General features: G+C 46.8%; 1 protein-coding gene across 1 annotated transcript in view; it reads left to right on the forward strand.

Annotated features, from left to right (window-relative positions):
* The window catches only part of CUX2 (cut like homeobox 2), an 853,070-nt gene that overhangs the window by 90,094 nt on the left and 745,470 nt on the right, over positions 1-17,506 (forward strand). The window contains exon 2 of the mRNA XM_086943029.1: positions 9,419-9,531. Coding sequence (XP_086799155.1) covers positions 9,472-9,531 — 60 coding nt within the window. The 5' untranslated portion in view covers positions 9,419-9,471. The remainder of the gene's footprint in view (positions 1-9,418; positions 9,532-17,506) is intronic.

Raw genomic sequence — 17,506 nt, forward strand, 5'->3', positions numbered from 1 at the left:
ATCATGTATGCATTGAAAAGAGCCGGGATCAGGTAGGATTCTTGTGGAACTCCGCAGATCAGGTTGTGGGCATTCGAGGTGTACGGTGCCAAGCTGTCTAAGCCATTCCAGTAAGGAAGGAGAAGATCCATCAGAGTGTGTGTCTGTGGATTCCAATATTGTGTAGGTGTTGGATTAGGATCGAGTGGAAGACTGTGTCAAGTGCTGCAGAGAGGTCCAGAAGGATGAGCACTGTGGTGTCTCCTCTGTCCAGATTCAGCCAGATATCTTCCGGGGCACCAATGAGGACAGTTTCCATGCTGTGGTTGGGTTTGAAACCAGACTGAGTGGTGTTAAGGACTTTGCGGTCGTTGAGGTATTGGATGAGCTGTCATTTAATGATTTTCTCCAAGACCTTGGTTGGGAATGGTAGCAAGGAGATGGGTCTGTAGTTGTTGAGTGTTAAAGGGTCCACAGAGGGTTTCTTCAGCAATGGGAGTAGTTATGTGTTTCTAAGCATCTGGGAAGGTTGCTGAAGAGGTGGGTGCATTCAGAATCGGTGTGAGCATGGCGCTGATATGTTGAAGTCCTCTGGGTAAGGTGTGATGGGGTAGTGGTCGAAAGGGGCCTTTGAGTGGATGGACTTCATGGTGGCGGCGGTTAATAGTACATTTTCTCATTTTGTAACCATCTACAGAACTATGACATAAAAATGTTGTTACTCGATTAGTGTGATCTTTTTTTAAATTTGTTTATTGGTTTCAATAACAGCCATACATATATGATTGGACGACACTTTCAAGATAATCAACATGTTAACCGAGCAGACATTAATTTTCATTGCATATTAAACCTTCCCCACCTGCCCCGGATGTCTATGCATCTCCCTTTCAACAGTAGGCGACACACAGGGATCACCTTGATATTTATTCCAATGCAACCACTTCCTATCCCATTTCTTGGGGCACCCCCGAGCCTTAAAAACCTGGGTCTCTGCCAACATGCTTCTGTCCATTTCTTTGGCCCACAGGGTGACGAGTGGCGGGCTCGCTCCCCCCCATCCTCTAGCCAGCTCTCGTTTCACCAACGTGTATCCCAGTGTTGTAAATTGCTTTTTAACTTCCGTGAGATCTGTCGCCTCCCATATGTTCAACAGTTCCAGTTGTATTGTGAATACTATGTCCTTTCCCAAAGCTGTTTGCATGTGGTCTGAGGCTCCCTCCCAAAAAGGAGGTATCTTTGGGAAACTCCACAGAGTATGGTAAAATGTGTCCTGCTGACCACACCCCTGCATACAAAGGTCGTCAGGTCTAGCTCCTATTCTCGCCAAAACTTTCCCTGTGATGTATGATCGGTGGAGATTCCTAAGCGGAATCAGCCTGAATCTGTGTGTGATGGCCACTTCTCGAGGGGACATAAGAGCCGTTTGCCAGTCCTCGTCATCTATAGAACCTAAGTCGTCTTGCCACCGCTCCCTGAGCTTCGGAAAGGTGTTTGGCAGGTTATTACTCAACTTCTTATAAGTTAAAGATATTACCTTCGAACTGAGGGGCCCGTCTAGCAAACGGTTTACAAATAGTGTGATCTGTAGAAGTGAGCACTCCATAAGTCACAACATCAGCACCTTCATCTAGTGCCTAGGGCAGTGGCACGCAATTAATTTTTGAAAGTTGACAGAAAGCCACGGATGAATCAAGCCTGCTGTGACTGCGGGTGCTTTATCCCCAAGTTTCTTAATGACCCTGGCTGCAAGGTGGGCAGCTCTGTGGGTTTGAGCATCAAACCCTGATTGTATGCTGAAATTGTCTAAAACCTACACACATCAATCAAAACCAAAAGTAAACTGAAATGAAATATGGGTGCCCACACAAGTTTGAAGCAATATGGCGGGAACGGCAGCAGATGTCCGGAAAAAACATGAATGAAGGATAAACTCTGGGGCTCCCACAAAAAAGGGGAAAGAGTCCCAGATACATATTAATATGGCTACTATGTACAAACGTGGGTAACTACCAGAAAACTGAAGTAGATCACGTTATTAAACAATACCTACTTTAGCAAAGTTGAGCCTATGATTGTGAGAAGAAAAAGTATGTGGTTTAATATACTGACATTTTCTAAAATGATTAGAAAAATGCACTGCTACTTTATGCAAAATCTGTAGCGTGTTTTTTTTAAAGTAATCCGAAATTCCCAACCCACCAAGATGCTGGTGTCAGGGTACTTATGAAATGTGCTTTTTCAAGTCACATTTCTGATAATCAGTTAATGGAGCTGCAGGAAATCTAGTGGCCAATGACAGCTTGAGTGGATGTAGCTCAGAGGAAAACCAAACATAGTTCAAACTGATCTCCAAAGTCAGTGTTTTGACGGGGGTGGGGGGGGGGGGGGGCACTGATGTTGGAAATTGTGTTCGCATATACAGTTGCTACCTCAGGCACACCCAAAAAAGTAGAATCCAAAGTCCTCTGAAACATATGTTCACAGTTATCGTTTTTTTAAGTAGCAGAGATACCCACAAGGACTTCCACTGGTCCCACTGGGTGTGAGTAGCTAATGGGGACCTCGGATTTAGGGTCAGGGTCCTACTGCAACTTTCTTTTATGCTGCGGCTCTTTAGTAAGTGTAAGGAGCAAAGAGATGTTTCAGATATTCTGGAATCAGGGCTACCAGCAAATAGGACAGCAAAGTGAACTATTACCACCCGTTTCTTCCCTCGGGATCTGCAAGGGGTGGCACAGGCAAAGTCAGGGTGCTTCATGGGAAATAGTGGCCGAGCCTCCACCAGGCACAGTCCTTCGCTTACCCAAGCACTTCCTTGACCTTCAGATGGAGCAGATGTCCTGGATCAGTCACTTCCAGCTGGATGCAGGCTCTTGAGCCCCCAGGCAATGTCTGTCCATCAAGTCGTCCTCCAGACAGGGGAAAGCAGCTGGGCCTTGCCTTGCTCATTGCATCAAGAGCCCCTGTTCCTAAAAGGTCAGCACCGCTCCAATTGTCCTGGCATGGCCAGCATCAATGCTCTTCCAGTGACCTAGGCTTGCTCCCTGCCTTGCAGAGGAAACAGCAGCAGTGATGTACATGTTATGCATCTCTCCAAGGTGGGGCTGTGGCATTTTTTCCAAAGTCCACATGAACACAAGGGCCAGTTCTTATCCAGTTTGGGGACACTAGCGGGAAGTCCGGGCCATTTCTGTAGAACCTTTTCAAATTGCATATGCTTGCTCAACCAGAGCTGGCTATATTTTCCTAGGCTTTCCCCATGAAAGGGGTGGTGCAGGGGGTGGGTGGCAACAGGCGCATACTAATCCAAGGAATACATATTTCAAGGCAGCACCAGACTTACTGAGTAGGGTTTGGTTTCAAGAAAGCATCCATCACAACAAAATGGGAGGGCTTCAGTCCTTCCCACGGATGTGTATCAGAGGGGTGAAGAACCAGATATTCCAAACAATGTTAAACTTATCTCTGTGAGAATCTGCAGACAGAAGTGCCAAACAGCAACATTGGTTTTGGTTTGTGCTTTGTTCCGCTTTGTTCCCTGCAGAGTTCAAGCTTCCGGACAGGGTCTAGGGCAAGTGTTAGTTACATGCAGTGCTTAATTTGTGCCACTGTTTTCCGGTGCTCAACATCAGCACTTATTTATGACAGTCCACCATATGGTCTACTGTCTGTGGATTCAAAAGTGTCCTGTCTGTAAAGGATACATAGAGGAAACTGAAGGTGTACAATATTAGGTAATTTGCTGTTTCGTAATTATGCAAAATTCCAGCAAAATGACTTCACATTATGTGTATGCAAATCTGTCACTTCGGGATATATTTTACGGTTAATTGCATTCTCGTGTCAATTTTTGTCACTGGGGCACATTTAAACAAAAGCACCGCAAACAACAGTAGCTCGCGTTCTGTTATTCCTTTAGGTTGCTTGTATATTTTTAACACAAATAGCATTATTTGCTGTAAATTATTACTTTGAACAGCTCATAATTATGTAAATTGGCATCATGTTTTTGATAACCAATTTTTTTGAGTTTTAACACTGGGAAGATACACCACTCCGATAACACCAGAGGGTACATGTCAAGTATAGTATAAGGCGGGTGTACAAAGTATAATGGCATAATTTAGGGAATGTTGCACAACATGCTTAATGTGAAATTTCCAAAATTACGCAAATTATACCAGCATAACTTAAATTTCTCCAAGGCCTAGGAAAACCTCCATCATATGCTGCAGTCACCGTGTTTTCAGGAAGAAATTAATCCACAAATCACATGTATACTCAGTCGTGCGCGTTGCGCTAATTATGAACACAACGCGCATCACATTTATGCAGGGCTTATAAAATACATGGACAGGGAAGTTTACGATCCTAGGTACAGGAAACTGAACAGATTGTGCATAGATGGGGCCGGTAGTTGAGTCCTCTTAGAGATACAGGTAGAAAAGATCTGTGCTAGTCACTGGAACCTGAGATACCATCAAAGGTCTGTTTCTTCATAGCCTGGTAAGGGGGAATAATCCACCCGAATGTGGCTGGGGGCACACTCTGATATAGCCATGGTGAGGCAGAGCCTTGTCACTAAAACATGTGAAGCACAACCAGTTGGCTAACCAAGGTGGAAATTACTGGGGCAGCAAGCAATTCGAACAAAAGGTCAGGATGGCATAGCCGTCTGCATAATGGAATAACTGGTCCAGCTAAAGAACCTGTTTCACATCTGCAGTAGTCATTGTGCGACGTAGCAAAAGGTTTTAAGGGCCCCATTCTGAAAGCTATTGCACATCTAAGTTGAGCATATACATTCCTATTTGGGATTCACAAATGCGAATTTTGCAATTATAATGGATATTAACCGTTGTTAATGCAAAAGTTATCTTTCCATGGGAGGAATAGGTAGGGAACATCTTAAACATGGATGAGGTTAAGGGGGAATATGTTTGTAGATGTGGAATTATTATTTCTTTGTTGAGAATCGAAAACAGTTTGAATGTGCAAATGCTTTTCTGCATTATATTATAAATGTATACCACTTAACTGTTCGTATGTGTAAACATGTACATGTGTACTCCTGTAAATATGTGATGGACACAGCATCCCACTAAGACTCTATGGATTATTTCTAAATTCAACAAGGGCACATTTAGATCGCCAGCGCCTCAATCAGATCTCAAGTACCAGGTTGCACTCACCATTAAGTCCTCTCCATGTCCCTATATCGCCCATGTTATCTTGACTTTCTGTCTTCTGCCACCTGTATATCAATTCCTTTGGTCCTTCTGGACATCACTATGTTCTCTTGAACTATTACAACTTCCTGAATCCCATGTATTACATTGTGTTCCCATATGCGCTTACCACCCCATGGCGCACATAAGTAGCTGCTAAGCAAAATAGCAGCACTACACCAAACTTCTAAAATCATTAAAATGATGCTCCTTATTTTATCACATCTAATTGCTACTTATTTTAGTCCCCTTTTTCTGCTACAGCTTTGTTGAAGTCTTACTGCTCACAGGCAGTGGTTTGTGGTACATAGTAGTTTAAGATTTTGCTTTGTGCTTTGTGTTGTTCAGGACTTAAACTAAGATTTTTCTTGATGGGGAAAATGAGGTAATGCCCACCTAACTCCTAGCACAAAGAAACTTAAGTAAATGCATGGAATGGTGTCCATGATAGCACAAGGCTTGTCCCAGTAAGTAACAAAAACCTAGCAATAACCACTGGATTAACCCCTAACCTTGGGTCCTGGAGTAGTACACTACTCTTCCAACGCTCCTCAATGCCTCATTAGAGATAATAAGTGCTATATAAATGCAGTTACCATACAATACAAAAGGACTAGAGAGGCACTGAGATATATGTTTAAACTTTTAGTGAGTCCCTTACTTGCAAAAAAGGTGAAAGAAAATAATCACAACTCCTCTTTTTCTCACAGAGAAGTATGATGGTGTGATCAACGCCATATTCCATTAAGGCTGTCTATTGAGTATCTTCTTATGAAACTGTATTGGTGCTTACAAGCGCTCTAACCTGATGTACACAGTAGGTTCAGGTAGGGTGGACCCAAGCCAGATTTTCTAGGTAACCACTGTCCATGCAAGATGTTCACTGCATGTAAATTTATCTTATATGGGTTTCTTAAAAATCTTGAATGTTGGACTCTGTTGGGCCCGCATTTGATGCCCTAGCTCTAACCAGACTGTCTGTTTCCTCAGTTGTTTAATGATATTTCCCTTAGGACCTTTAAAGGAGAAACTATCTGTCCAATTGGCATGTGGCAGGTTTTCATATGAATCGGTGATCCTGTTTGTCAATAAAAGACAGTAAACTGTGTCCAAGAAAGATTGGTCTTCTTGAATGTAGGGATGCAAAAATGTGGTTCCTGGAGCGATTTTTTATGCGTGTTCCTCAGTGTGTCTTCACTTGTGTTAGAAATCTGATTCACCATTGTATTGTCAAAAACATGTTTCTGTACAGTAAAAAATGTGTTAAATATTTTTCTATGGATGAAAGATGAGGAGACATACTACATGAAAGACTTTGTACGTAAATGTTTGTCATTGCAATCCTATCTCAAGTCTTAAAGAAGCATTACAGATCAGTCTATTCCACTTGAAGGCATGAGTATTGTACTTTGGTTTCTTTTGCTTTCATTAACTCATTTGTACCATGAGCGTGAGCTTGTGATACTGTACATTAAGCTCTTGGAGGAATGGTCATGGGTTAGAGAAACAAGCATTTACAATGCAATGGTTTTGCCTTTGTTAAAGTTAGAGCTATTGGCATTGCTCTTGACATTATTTTTATTTATGTTTTTTTTAACATAAATAAATGGCATTGTCATTTACAATAGCAGGGCAGGGCACAGGGAAGGGGGGGGGGGCGAGGAGAGACGAAGGAGAGCTGCGGGCTCAGGGAAGGGGGGGCGAGGAGAGATGAAGGAGAGCTGCGGGCTCAGGGACGGGGAGGGCGAGGAGAGACGAAGGAGAGCTGCGGGCTCTTGTTGTAATGCTTGCATGGTGAGTTGGTGGATGCATGGATGGGTGCATGCATGGATGGGTGTATGGATGGGTGTATGGATAGATGCATGGATGGGTGGATGGATAGATGCATATATACATTCAATCCCTCAACAATTTATGCAATCCACCAACCCATCCAACCAACAACCCATCCATGCATCCACCCATACATCCATGCATCATGCATACATCCATCCATCATGCATCCATCATCCACCCACTGTGTCCCACTCCGACCCCTCTAAATATAACTCATTTTTTCTGTATATAGAGATGACTGTATTCACTAGTATATGCAGTAGACCTTTCTACTCTAACATTCCTATGTGACTCTTGCAGTACATCTATTCATATCCTTTCCATATGTATATAGAAATATAACGAGAATCAACAGTCTCTTCTTTGTGTGACTACATCTAGTACATTTCAATTGTTTTCCTGTTTGTATCTTTTACTTAACGCATGTAAATCAAAGTCCTTAGGTTTGGCAACTGGTTCTTATGTAAAGCGCTCCGACACCTTTGGGTAAAGTTCGCGCTACATAAAATCACATTAAATAAAACTTTACCCTACCCCTATCAATCTGGAAAATCTACACTCCCAAAAGTACCTGTTGCACTACACAGAGGGCTTTTCAATGAACTATGTGCTCCTCTTCTGGCTTGTCCAAGAGGGTTGAGGGCCAATGTCGTCACCCTGAGAACTGTCATTTTCACACATTTATTAATAAAGGGTCAATTGGGGGGGAAGGGGGGTGGCGGCTAAGTCGTCGACCAGTCAGCCTACTCAGCTCTTGTCCCAATCCTAAAGGCTACAAGAAACAAAACATTTTCCAATTCGGATGGGGAAGGGGGTGGGGGGGGATTGGGGGAGGAGGGAGGTGGACGACAGAACCACCCTCCCTAACCCTCAGCAGCTGAAACGTCTGCCCGAAGCCGCCTCTCAGGACCTACTGAAGCCACCGCACACTGCTGCTGACGGATGATGTGGGTGCGGCCAGCTCGCCACAGAGGCCCACGGCGACAGGGGCAGCAGGTGAGCATGTCGCCAGGGTGCAGAACACCCAAGGCCCCCCCCAACAGCTTACCTTTACCTTACTGCGGCAGCTCAGACGAGCCTGGCTTGCCCCCCTCAAAGTTGGTGACTCACCTACGCAACACAGGGCGGCCAGGGGCTGGAGGACTCCCGCTCCTCCCTCAAAACTGGCCAGAACTCCGGGGCTCCCCCTTCACTTGGGAGCCCAGGGAAGGACACGGCAGGCGGCTTCTTCTCCTTGCGCTGGAGCTCTTCTTCTCCGGCACTTCCGCTTGTCCCGCCCCCGGCCTGCCTGACTTCCAGGTCACGGCCAATCGCAGCGCGGCCCTGGGGTCGGGAGGCCGGACAGCGCCTCCTAATCTCCCACCGGGCCGGCGGCGGTGTAAACACGGGGCAATGCCGGGTGGGCACCGGCTTCAATTAAAATATAAAGCGAGGTGGCACTCGCTCAAAGGCGGCAATGTCCCTGGCAGGGTGGGCACCTGCCAGGGGGCTCAAAAAAATCGGCAAGGGACAGGGCAACTGTATTGAGGGCGGGTGCCGTCAATGCCGGAACAGACTCGGGCCGTTCCCGAGAACTGGCTTTCGGCTGACGTCGCCAAAAGCCAAAAATTCTCGGGAACGCCCCCGAATCTGGTCCTGCATTGACGGACAAACGTGTCTTCCAATGGCTAGCCTCCATTTATGGAGCTAGCCAATGGAAGACGGGGGCGGATTCCAACCCCTATACTATACTCATTAGGTTTTTCCTAGCACATGCATACTTCGTACGCATTGGCTAGGCAAAACCTAAAAAGTATAGGGTGATGCTTCGTTTGGAGAATGTGTGGCGTGGTCCCTCGGTGATGGGAAATATTTGTTTAGTGGTGAAAGTCATTCTAAAGCACTGAGGTTCGAGCTGCCTTTTGCTGCCAGTTGAGAAGGTGTCTTGATGATGTAGTCTATGAGTGACTGCCTGAGTTGAGTGCAGCATCTCTGAATGTGTGCCCACTTTGTGTTGATTTGCACTTCGGAATATATGGCGCCAGCACTGTGACTGCCTAGTGTAGTGGTTAGTGTATTAGTGAAGAATGCAGGTTTCGTTTTGTGTCGACTTTTGTACGAGTTTCTTAAGAATTTGTATTAATCGTCGGCAGAGTGTAGGTGTACTTTGGCCTGACCGTTTCGAGAATATATCTGATCTTATGCCAGTATTTAGACCTAGCTGCATACGTAGGCCATTTATTCTGAAGGGCAGCACACACTGCAAATTTTACATGGTTTTCATAGTGAATGCTTAATAACACTGAACAAATTCAGCCTTTTTAATACTTTGTGACTTTTGATTTGCAGTGTACTGACATTAACTCAAAACCCTTTCCTCTTTCCTCAAACAGGAGAGCCTCAGCTTCTGAGCTCCTCTTCGTTACTTCCAACCCCCTTTTCCAAAATGACCTCCTTAAACACATCATCGGGATCACCGACTCCTTGTCAGCTACAACCAAACAAGGTACTGAACAAAAACTTTCATCTGTCAAAGTCTAGAGGTCTTCTCAGTGTACTGACTCATGTATCAAAATGCTTGTGTCGAAACGTTTCTATTGCTTCTTATAACTCCGTCTCTGAGGTCATGTCGCTGTACTCATCTTTATGTTTGAACTAACGTAGGGTGACACATTCTGTGCCGAAGTGTTGTTTGTATCTCCTCATGCTGCATAGATCTACTACTCTTTCAGAAGGCTGTTTTTGGGTGGTTGAGGCAACATAACCTAGACCTGTTATTCAAGGGCCAGCAGACTGCTTTTTATAAAACAGGGACATATGTACCAGATGGTACATACTTAAGGTAGCTCACTTAGTTAAAGGGAAACACATATAATAGGGCTATTGAAATAATTGGGGGAGCAGTGAAGATTGGGAATAGGGCATGGTAAGCAGGACCACTGGACAAAGACAAGGAAGTGGCAATTTCCTTTTTTAGAACTGAAGGGTCTAATACGCGTTGCATTGTGGATATTGGTTTGGTACTAACATCTCTTCCAGCTACCTTTTTTTCCTTTTAATTAATTCCCATTGTACTCACAAAATCTAGCTGCATTGAATTTCATCCATCTTGCTCAACTCTTTGGACCATTCCATACTTGAGAAAAGTCTCAGATGTGGTTACATGTAGATAATGTGTCTTTTCTGCACTAGCTAATTCCAGTTCTGCATTAGTAACTACTTCATCCCAATGTTTTGACACTATGTGCTTGCTCACAAGCACACACTGACGACAACTGCCTCGGGAGAAGCTGCCAACTTGCATTTCAATATCGAAATGACGAGACATTGGTTTAGGAGCCCCCAGAATGACTGGAGCCCATACAAAGGAAGAGAGACAGTGGGGGGAGGAGCATTGGGGTGGGACTTGAAACCCAAATGCTAATATTTCCAATGAACAATGACCCAATGGGGGGGTTCCATGTCAAGAATGTAGTCCTGCCCTCCCTGTGTACTGACAGCCTGTTGATGTAAGAGGCAAAGATCTGGAGGCAGAAGACTAACAGTACAGGGGTCGAAACTCTGGAAAACTCTGAAAAAGACACTTGAGTCTCTTTTTCTTCACAAAGCTTACTACCAGACCAAACATGCCCACTTCAAAGACTCCCATGCTATGTAAAATAATCCCTCAATACTGGATCTACAAGGATACTTCGTCCATTTCCCACCTCCTACTACCATACCAGTGATATATTTCGATTGGGAAATATATGACAAATTACAGATTGCAAAACCTACAGTGTAGTGAACCATGACGTCTTGAACTGGCATACAGGCTTATTGGCCTCTCAGGCAAATCATGGCTTCAGATGAGGGTGAGCCCTTCAGGAGGCTTATTTCCAAAATATAGCTCCTTTATCCCAGATCGGTGGTGGTCATGAATTTCCTCCCTTAAAATGATAAAGTGCAAGAGCATTTTTCATGTATTTTCTTGAGGTTCCTGATCCATACCTCAACAAGCTGGTTGAAGAGAGAACATTAAGCCTATTCAAAATGGGTAAAATGATTTCCCCAGTTGACATTTATTTAGACATGGCAGCGTGGCTGAAAGTGTGAATTTTGTACACTCAAATCTGCATGAACCCAAGGGACGACAGTCTGCATGCATGTTTGTGTTATTGTGCTGTTTGCTACCCATTTCCTGGTCTGACAATTGTACGTCACAAAGGAAGTGGTACTTCAGGCCTATGTTTATTGAACAGGGCAAAAGATGTATCACAGAGGGAGCATAATTCCTATGTGCGTAAAACTTTGTTACATATTTTAATAAACTTTGATAGAGGTAAGGCTATGCTACTGTTAATATAGGTAAAAGTGTTATGAACGTTAGATGTCTAAATGCTTATTTTACAAACCTCTTTCATTCTTGGCCGATGACAGGCAGTAACCATTCTCAAAATGGAAGATGTCCTTTTAAGACAACTTGCACTGTGTATGTGCAGGGGGCTGGCTTCCTGTGTGCTATAGGCAGCTGTTCCATAGATTTCTGCATCTTCTCCTAAATGTCACTTTCACACTGTGTCCCTTTTTGTGGCATTGTGATTTCGGTCCCTTTAAGACCAGGGGTTGCAGTGACGGTGGACTGTGAATTTTGAGCTAGAGGCCTTCTGCCTCTTACAGACCTCCTTCACTGCATCCACTACTATGTTCAGTGAGGCCTGATTCCCTACTTCATTAATGCTGTAGTGAGAAGGAGGGGTGAACCCCAGTCTGCAGAAAGCCCATTTGCAATGCGAAGGATTGGCAAACAAATCTTGGTGGTTGTTTGTGGCACAAGTTAAAGCATTGTGCCACAAGCATTTAAGCGTCACCAGAAAGGCATACGAGCCGGTAAGCTGTACACCTGATATAGCTTAGTCCGAAGTCACTCCTAGGGTACTGGGGCAGACGTCGTCCAGGTGTGAAGATAATCGGGACACAGCAATCTGATATTCCAGGTCTGTCCCTTTGCTGCCCACAGGGAGGTCTCTTTATATGTTCACGACATGAGAGCATGGTCTGTTTTCTCGTCCTAAAAAATGTAGATGTTTTAAAGCAGCCACCTAATGAATGGTGCCCTGGCATGTTCAATAAACCAGATGTTATCCAACAAAGAAACATTCCAGAACCTTATTATTTGTGATAATGGATGATCCAAGATGGGGTAAGAGCACAGGCTTTCTCCTTTCCAATGGATGGTCCCATTAAAGAGCTGCAGTCAGACTCCTGCAGGCAGCCATCATTTGGAAACACCTGTTCCCGGTTGTTGCCATTGAGACTTAGAAGTGGTGGCAGAAAGATGCCATTAGGCCCTAACCTCTGCCTTGTCCAGAGCAAATGTTACACCTTGAAACCCAATGTAGTTTATAGCTTTTCGCAGCCCCCAATTCTAACTACACTTTATCGATATGACTCACCAGGGAAGGTTTGACCTCAAGCGCCCTCTTCTAAGGGGGACACCAATTCGGAAAAAAAAGACCTGCTGGCTTGGAATGCCTAATGACATTTAAACAGCCAGCCTCCTTTGTTTCTTAATGGGTTTCTTTACACTGTTGTGTAGTCTGCTTTGTTTTGTCGCATAACTCCCATCAGGCCTTGCCGCGTTTTTGGCTTTGTCCCTGATAGCCCACCCTGGGTGTGTAATGCCCATTATGCCGTGTCCTATTCTGATCTGTTTCTCGCTAATTTCTCTGCTGTTCGTCGAGAGGCGCACCCGCTGCTATGGGCTTGAGTTGTATTGTGTTCGTATGAATATAGTTCTTTCTTAGCCCTCGTGGGGCCCAAAGCTCTCTTTGGACTGTTGAGTAAGTAGCTAACCGGCATGCATCACTTGTTTAGCGCCTACTTCCCTTGATTAGGCCTTGTAGTACTCTGATGTGCTGGGCACCCCTCGAGCGTACGTTTGATAGGGTGTTAGTTGTAGTTCAGCCTAAGTGGGAACAGTTTGGAGCAATGTGGGAGGCTTGAGCAGCTTTCTTGCTTAATAGTGGAACATGAAGCTTTAGCTGTGCTTCCTTCCTTAGCCGGGGACTGATTTGTGCTTATGGCTTCCCTTGGTTCGCTTGTCCTGACCATGCATGGTCTAAGGTCCCTGAAGCCGCCATTGATGCAGATGTGCAGTGCGTGGCTTGTTGTTACATTGCTTTGTACGGTTATGGAACATGAAGCTTTAGCTGTGCTTCCTTTCTTAGCCGGGCACTGATCTGTGCTTCTGGCTTCCCTTGGTTTGCGTGTCCTGACCATGCATGGTCTAAGGGTGCCTGAAGCCGCCATTGAAGCAAATGTGCAGTGCGTGGCTTGTTACATTGCTTTGTACGGTTATGGAACATGGGGCTTTAGCTGTGCTTCCTTCCTTAGCCTCCCTTTGCCTATCTTTGTTTACCTAGGTTTCTTTAACCCCTGATTTTATTGCCGCTCCACTGGGCTTCTGTCCCCTTACCTGCACTTAATTTTTGGAAAATACACCGCCATTTGGCGGGTCCGGGTTCCGGGGCTGATTTCATTTGTGGGCGCCATCTTTGGTTGGGCTGAGTGTGTGTGTGCGCGGCCGCCATCTTGGAGTGTCTCGACGCTCGAGGGGATGTGGGAGACGCCTATTTAAGGCGGACTCGACTTTCAGGCATTCTGTTTGATTGCTACACGAGCGCAGGTCGCGCTGACACCTAGCTCGGACAACTGGTGATTTTAAAACTCCCTTTGCCTATCTTTGTTTACCTAGGTTTCTTTAACCCCTGATTTTATTGCCGCTCCACTGGGCTTCTGTCCCCTTACCTGCACTTAATTTTTGGAAAATACACCGCCATTTGGCGGGTCCGGGTTCCGGGGCTGATTTCATTTGTGGGCGCCATCTTTGGTTGGGCTGAGTGTGTGTGTGCGCGGGCGCCATCTTGGAGTGTCTCGACGCTCGAGGGGATGTGGGAGACGCCTATTTAAAGTCGTCCTCTCCCGCGCAGCGGGATCGCGCAGTGGGACGCCGTCTCTTAGCCGGAGTCGTGCCAGAGTCCTGCCCGTCTGCGCCCGTCAGCGTCCCGGAGGCGTACGAGGCGACGGGCAGTCCTGGGCAACTGTATTTCATACGTAGCTTGTGCTTGTGAGTATTATGCTTCACTACTCGGGTTCGGAACTTCGTTCCTTGCAACACACTAATGGCTCCTGCCGTACGGTGTTTCCTGCGCGCCACAAGGGCAAGTATTGTTGCCCTGAGTGTGGCTGGCGCCCGCAGAAACATCTTGGCTGGGCGCCGCAGAAGGTGGCGGTTAGTGCTAAACATCTGGGCTTACTGCTCAATACTAGATCTCTGGGCCGGCATGCTCTGGACATATTTGATCTGCTGGACTCAGAAAAACCCTTGTTTCTGATGCTCACCGAGACGTGGCTCGGTGAGGCGTCCAACCCAGATATTGCTACTGCTCTCCCACCCGAGTATAACATCTTCAGGCAGGACAGGCCGAAGGGGCGTGGAGGGGGGGTTGCACTAATAGTAAATAAAATAGCCACCTGTACCATCATTCCCTCGGACGCGATCAAGGATTGCGAATCCCTTGCCTTTGCCATTGTTCTTTCACCGCACCAATCGATGAAGGGTCTCCTAGTCTATCGGCCGCCAGGGCCCATGGGCTCTTTCTTTGAAGAGTTCCAGTCGGTGACTTCTTCTTTATTACTCACGTCAGAGCATTGTATTGTGGCCGGGGACTTTAACGTCCACATGGACGTGGAAACGGATGCTGATGCGATAAAAATGTTGGAGGTCACAGCCCCTCTGGGCCTGGTTCCATATCATATCGGACCGACCCATGAGAAAGGACATACTTTAGATTTGACCTTCTCTACGACCCCTATAGAGATGCTGGCTCCTAGCCAGGTTCTTTGGTCCGACCATAGGTTGGTGAAATTTTACTTCTCGGAAGTTGGGAAGCCTTCCGGCGTCCCCCGGCAGTCTTCCGTCGGATTCAGGGCACTTCACCGGATTACTCCGGAACTGCTGGCACAGGCTTGTGCGGACCACCCCTTCGTGTTAGCAGGGAACTTAGAGGAGGATGTGGAGCGACTGCAGGCCTGGTTCTCAGAGAGACTTAATGATCTGGCTCCTCTGAGACCCCTCCGCAAACCTGAAAAAGGTGCATCTGCCCCTTGGTTTACGGAAGCATTGGCGGCCTCTCGGCGCCAATGCAAGGTAGCGGAAAGAGCATGGCGCGCAAATTACAACGCGACGGCGAAACTCGCCTACAGGTCTGTGGCGAAAGCTTACCATCGGAACATCCTCGCGGAGAAGAAGGCTTATTTCGCGAGAAAAATTGAAGCTGCCTCCAATTCCTGTAAGGAGCTTTTCGCCGTTGTGCGGGGGTTTACAACGTCTCGTGCAGTACCAACCCAGACCCCCCCCCCTGCGTCTTGGGTCAGGGCGATTGCGGACTTTTTCACCTCTAAGATCCAGCGGATCCAGGACTCCTTCCTTGTGTTGGAGCCTGAGATACCGGGTCGGGTGGAGAATACCGCTGCTACCCGACTTAACGCAGGTGTGACCTTGGCAGCTTTCCCTCCTCTCTCGCTGACCGCCTCATTTGACCTGATGGCTGGGCTTAAATCAGGTTCTCCTCGGGATGCCTGTCCGGCAAAATTTTTGGCTAAAATGGCAGCTGTCATTAATCCCCTCGTGAACCCCCTGTTGAATTGTTCTCTTGCACAGGGTGTGGTTCCCCAGGCCTGGAAGCAGGCTATGATTATTCCCCTGCTTAAAAAGCCTGGCCTGGATGTGGAGGTGTTGGCGAATTATAGACCTATTTCGCTCCTGCCGGCTTTTGCGAAGGTCATTGAAAAGCATGTCCATAAGGTGCTTGCCGATTACCTGGAGTCCCACGACCTACTGCACCCTACCCAGTCGGGTTTCCGCGCCAATCTTAGCACCGAAACAGCCCTCCTGGAAGTCTCGGAGGCGATTAAGGAGGTGTTGGATTCGGGCGGGAGAGCGATGCTGGTGATGCTAGATCTGTCGGCGGCCTTCGACACCGTCCCTCATGAGGGTCTTCTTGCAAGACTTTCAGAGGCTGGTCTTCGAGGGACGGTGCTCCAGTGGTTTCGATCTTTCCTGGCAGGCCGTCGACAAACGGTCTGGGCTTCTGCTTGCTCCGCCGAGATGTCGCCATTGGGTGTCGGAGTTCCTCAGGGCTCTGTCCTGAGTCCAACTCTATTTAACATCTTCATGGCCCCTCTGGCGGCATTGGCGGAGTCTTTCGGGGCCCAGATCGTTTCTTATGCGGATGACACCCAGCTCCTCTTCACCTGTGAGAGGGGTGCGGACTTCGATGGAGGTAGGATCCAGGGTTGCCTTGAGGCTGTGTTTCAATGGTTCCATCACAACAGCCTCAAGTGCAACTCGGATAAATCTGAGGTCCTCTTTTTTGGGTGCAGTTCGGATCCGGACTGGAAAGTGTGGTGGCCTGAGAACATGTTTCCACCAGCAAGTTCGTCCCAGGTGGCTAAAAACCTTGGGATTAAGATCGATAATGGCCTCACACTACGTTCACAGGTAATCGGTCTCACTGGTACCTGCTTTGGCCTACTCCGGATGCTACGTAAGTTCCTTCCCCTGTTATCGGAGGAACATAGGAAGATCACGGTGCAGGCGATTATAGGCTCGAGAATTGACTATTCCAACGTCCTTTATCTCGGCTTGCCAGAATATCTGCTCCAACGGCTACAGGTTGTCCAGAATTCGGCAGCACGGGCCATTTTTGGACTATCTCGCCGTGCCAGAGCCTCGGGTCTTCTGGAGGCTCTGCACTGGCTCCCTGTCCGGAAGCGGATAATTTTTAAAACTCTTACTCTGGCACACAAAGCCTTGCACGCCTCCGGAGCAAAATACCTGCAGAAGAGGCTGGCCTTTTATTTGCCTGCCAGGTCGCTCAGGTCTGAAGCCCTGTTTCTTGCGACGGTTCCTCGTGTGAAGAGAGCCCGCATCGGAGGCCGCTCTTTTAAACTACTAGCGCCTCAGTTATGGAATAAACTGCCTGTGTCCCTGCGCAGCATTCCTAATTTGTTGGCCTTTCGGAAAGGGCTTAAAACTTGGCTCTTTTCCTCTTAGTTTCGGTCTCTATTAGGTTTCTTTTATCTCTGTTTCTTATTTTATTTTCCCTGTTGTGTTATGAGATTAGTGTGCAATCCAAAGCGTCGGGACACTCTTCCGAGTAGCCGCACGCTATACAAAACCCCTGCATAACATAACATAACATAACATTAGCCGGGCACTGATTTGTGGTAATGGCTTCCCTTGGTTCGCTTGTCCTGACCATGCATGCTCTAAGGGTGCCTGAAGCCGTCATTGAAGCAGATGTGCAGTGCGTGGCTTGTTGTTACATTGCTTTGTACGGTTATGGAACATGAAGCTTTAGCTGTGCTTCCTTCCTTAGCCGGGCACTGATTTGTGCTTATGGCTTCCCTTGGTTCGCTTGTCCTGACCATGCATG

The sequence above is a fragment of the Lissotriton vulgaris genome, chromosome 11, assembly GCF_964263255.1.
Source record: "Lissotriton vulgaris chromosome 11, aLisVul1.2, whole genome shotgun sequence".
Lineage (NCBI taxonomy): Eukaryota > Metazoa > Chordata > Amphibia > Caudata > Salamandridae > Lissotriton > Lissotriton vulgaris.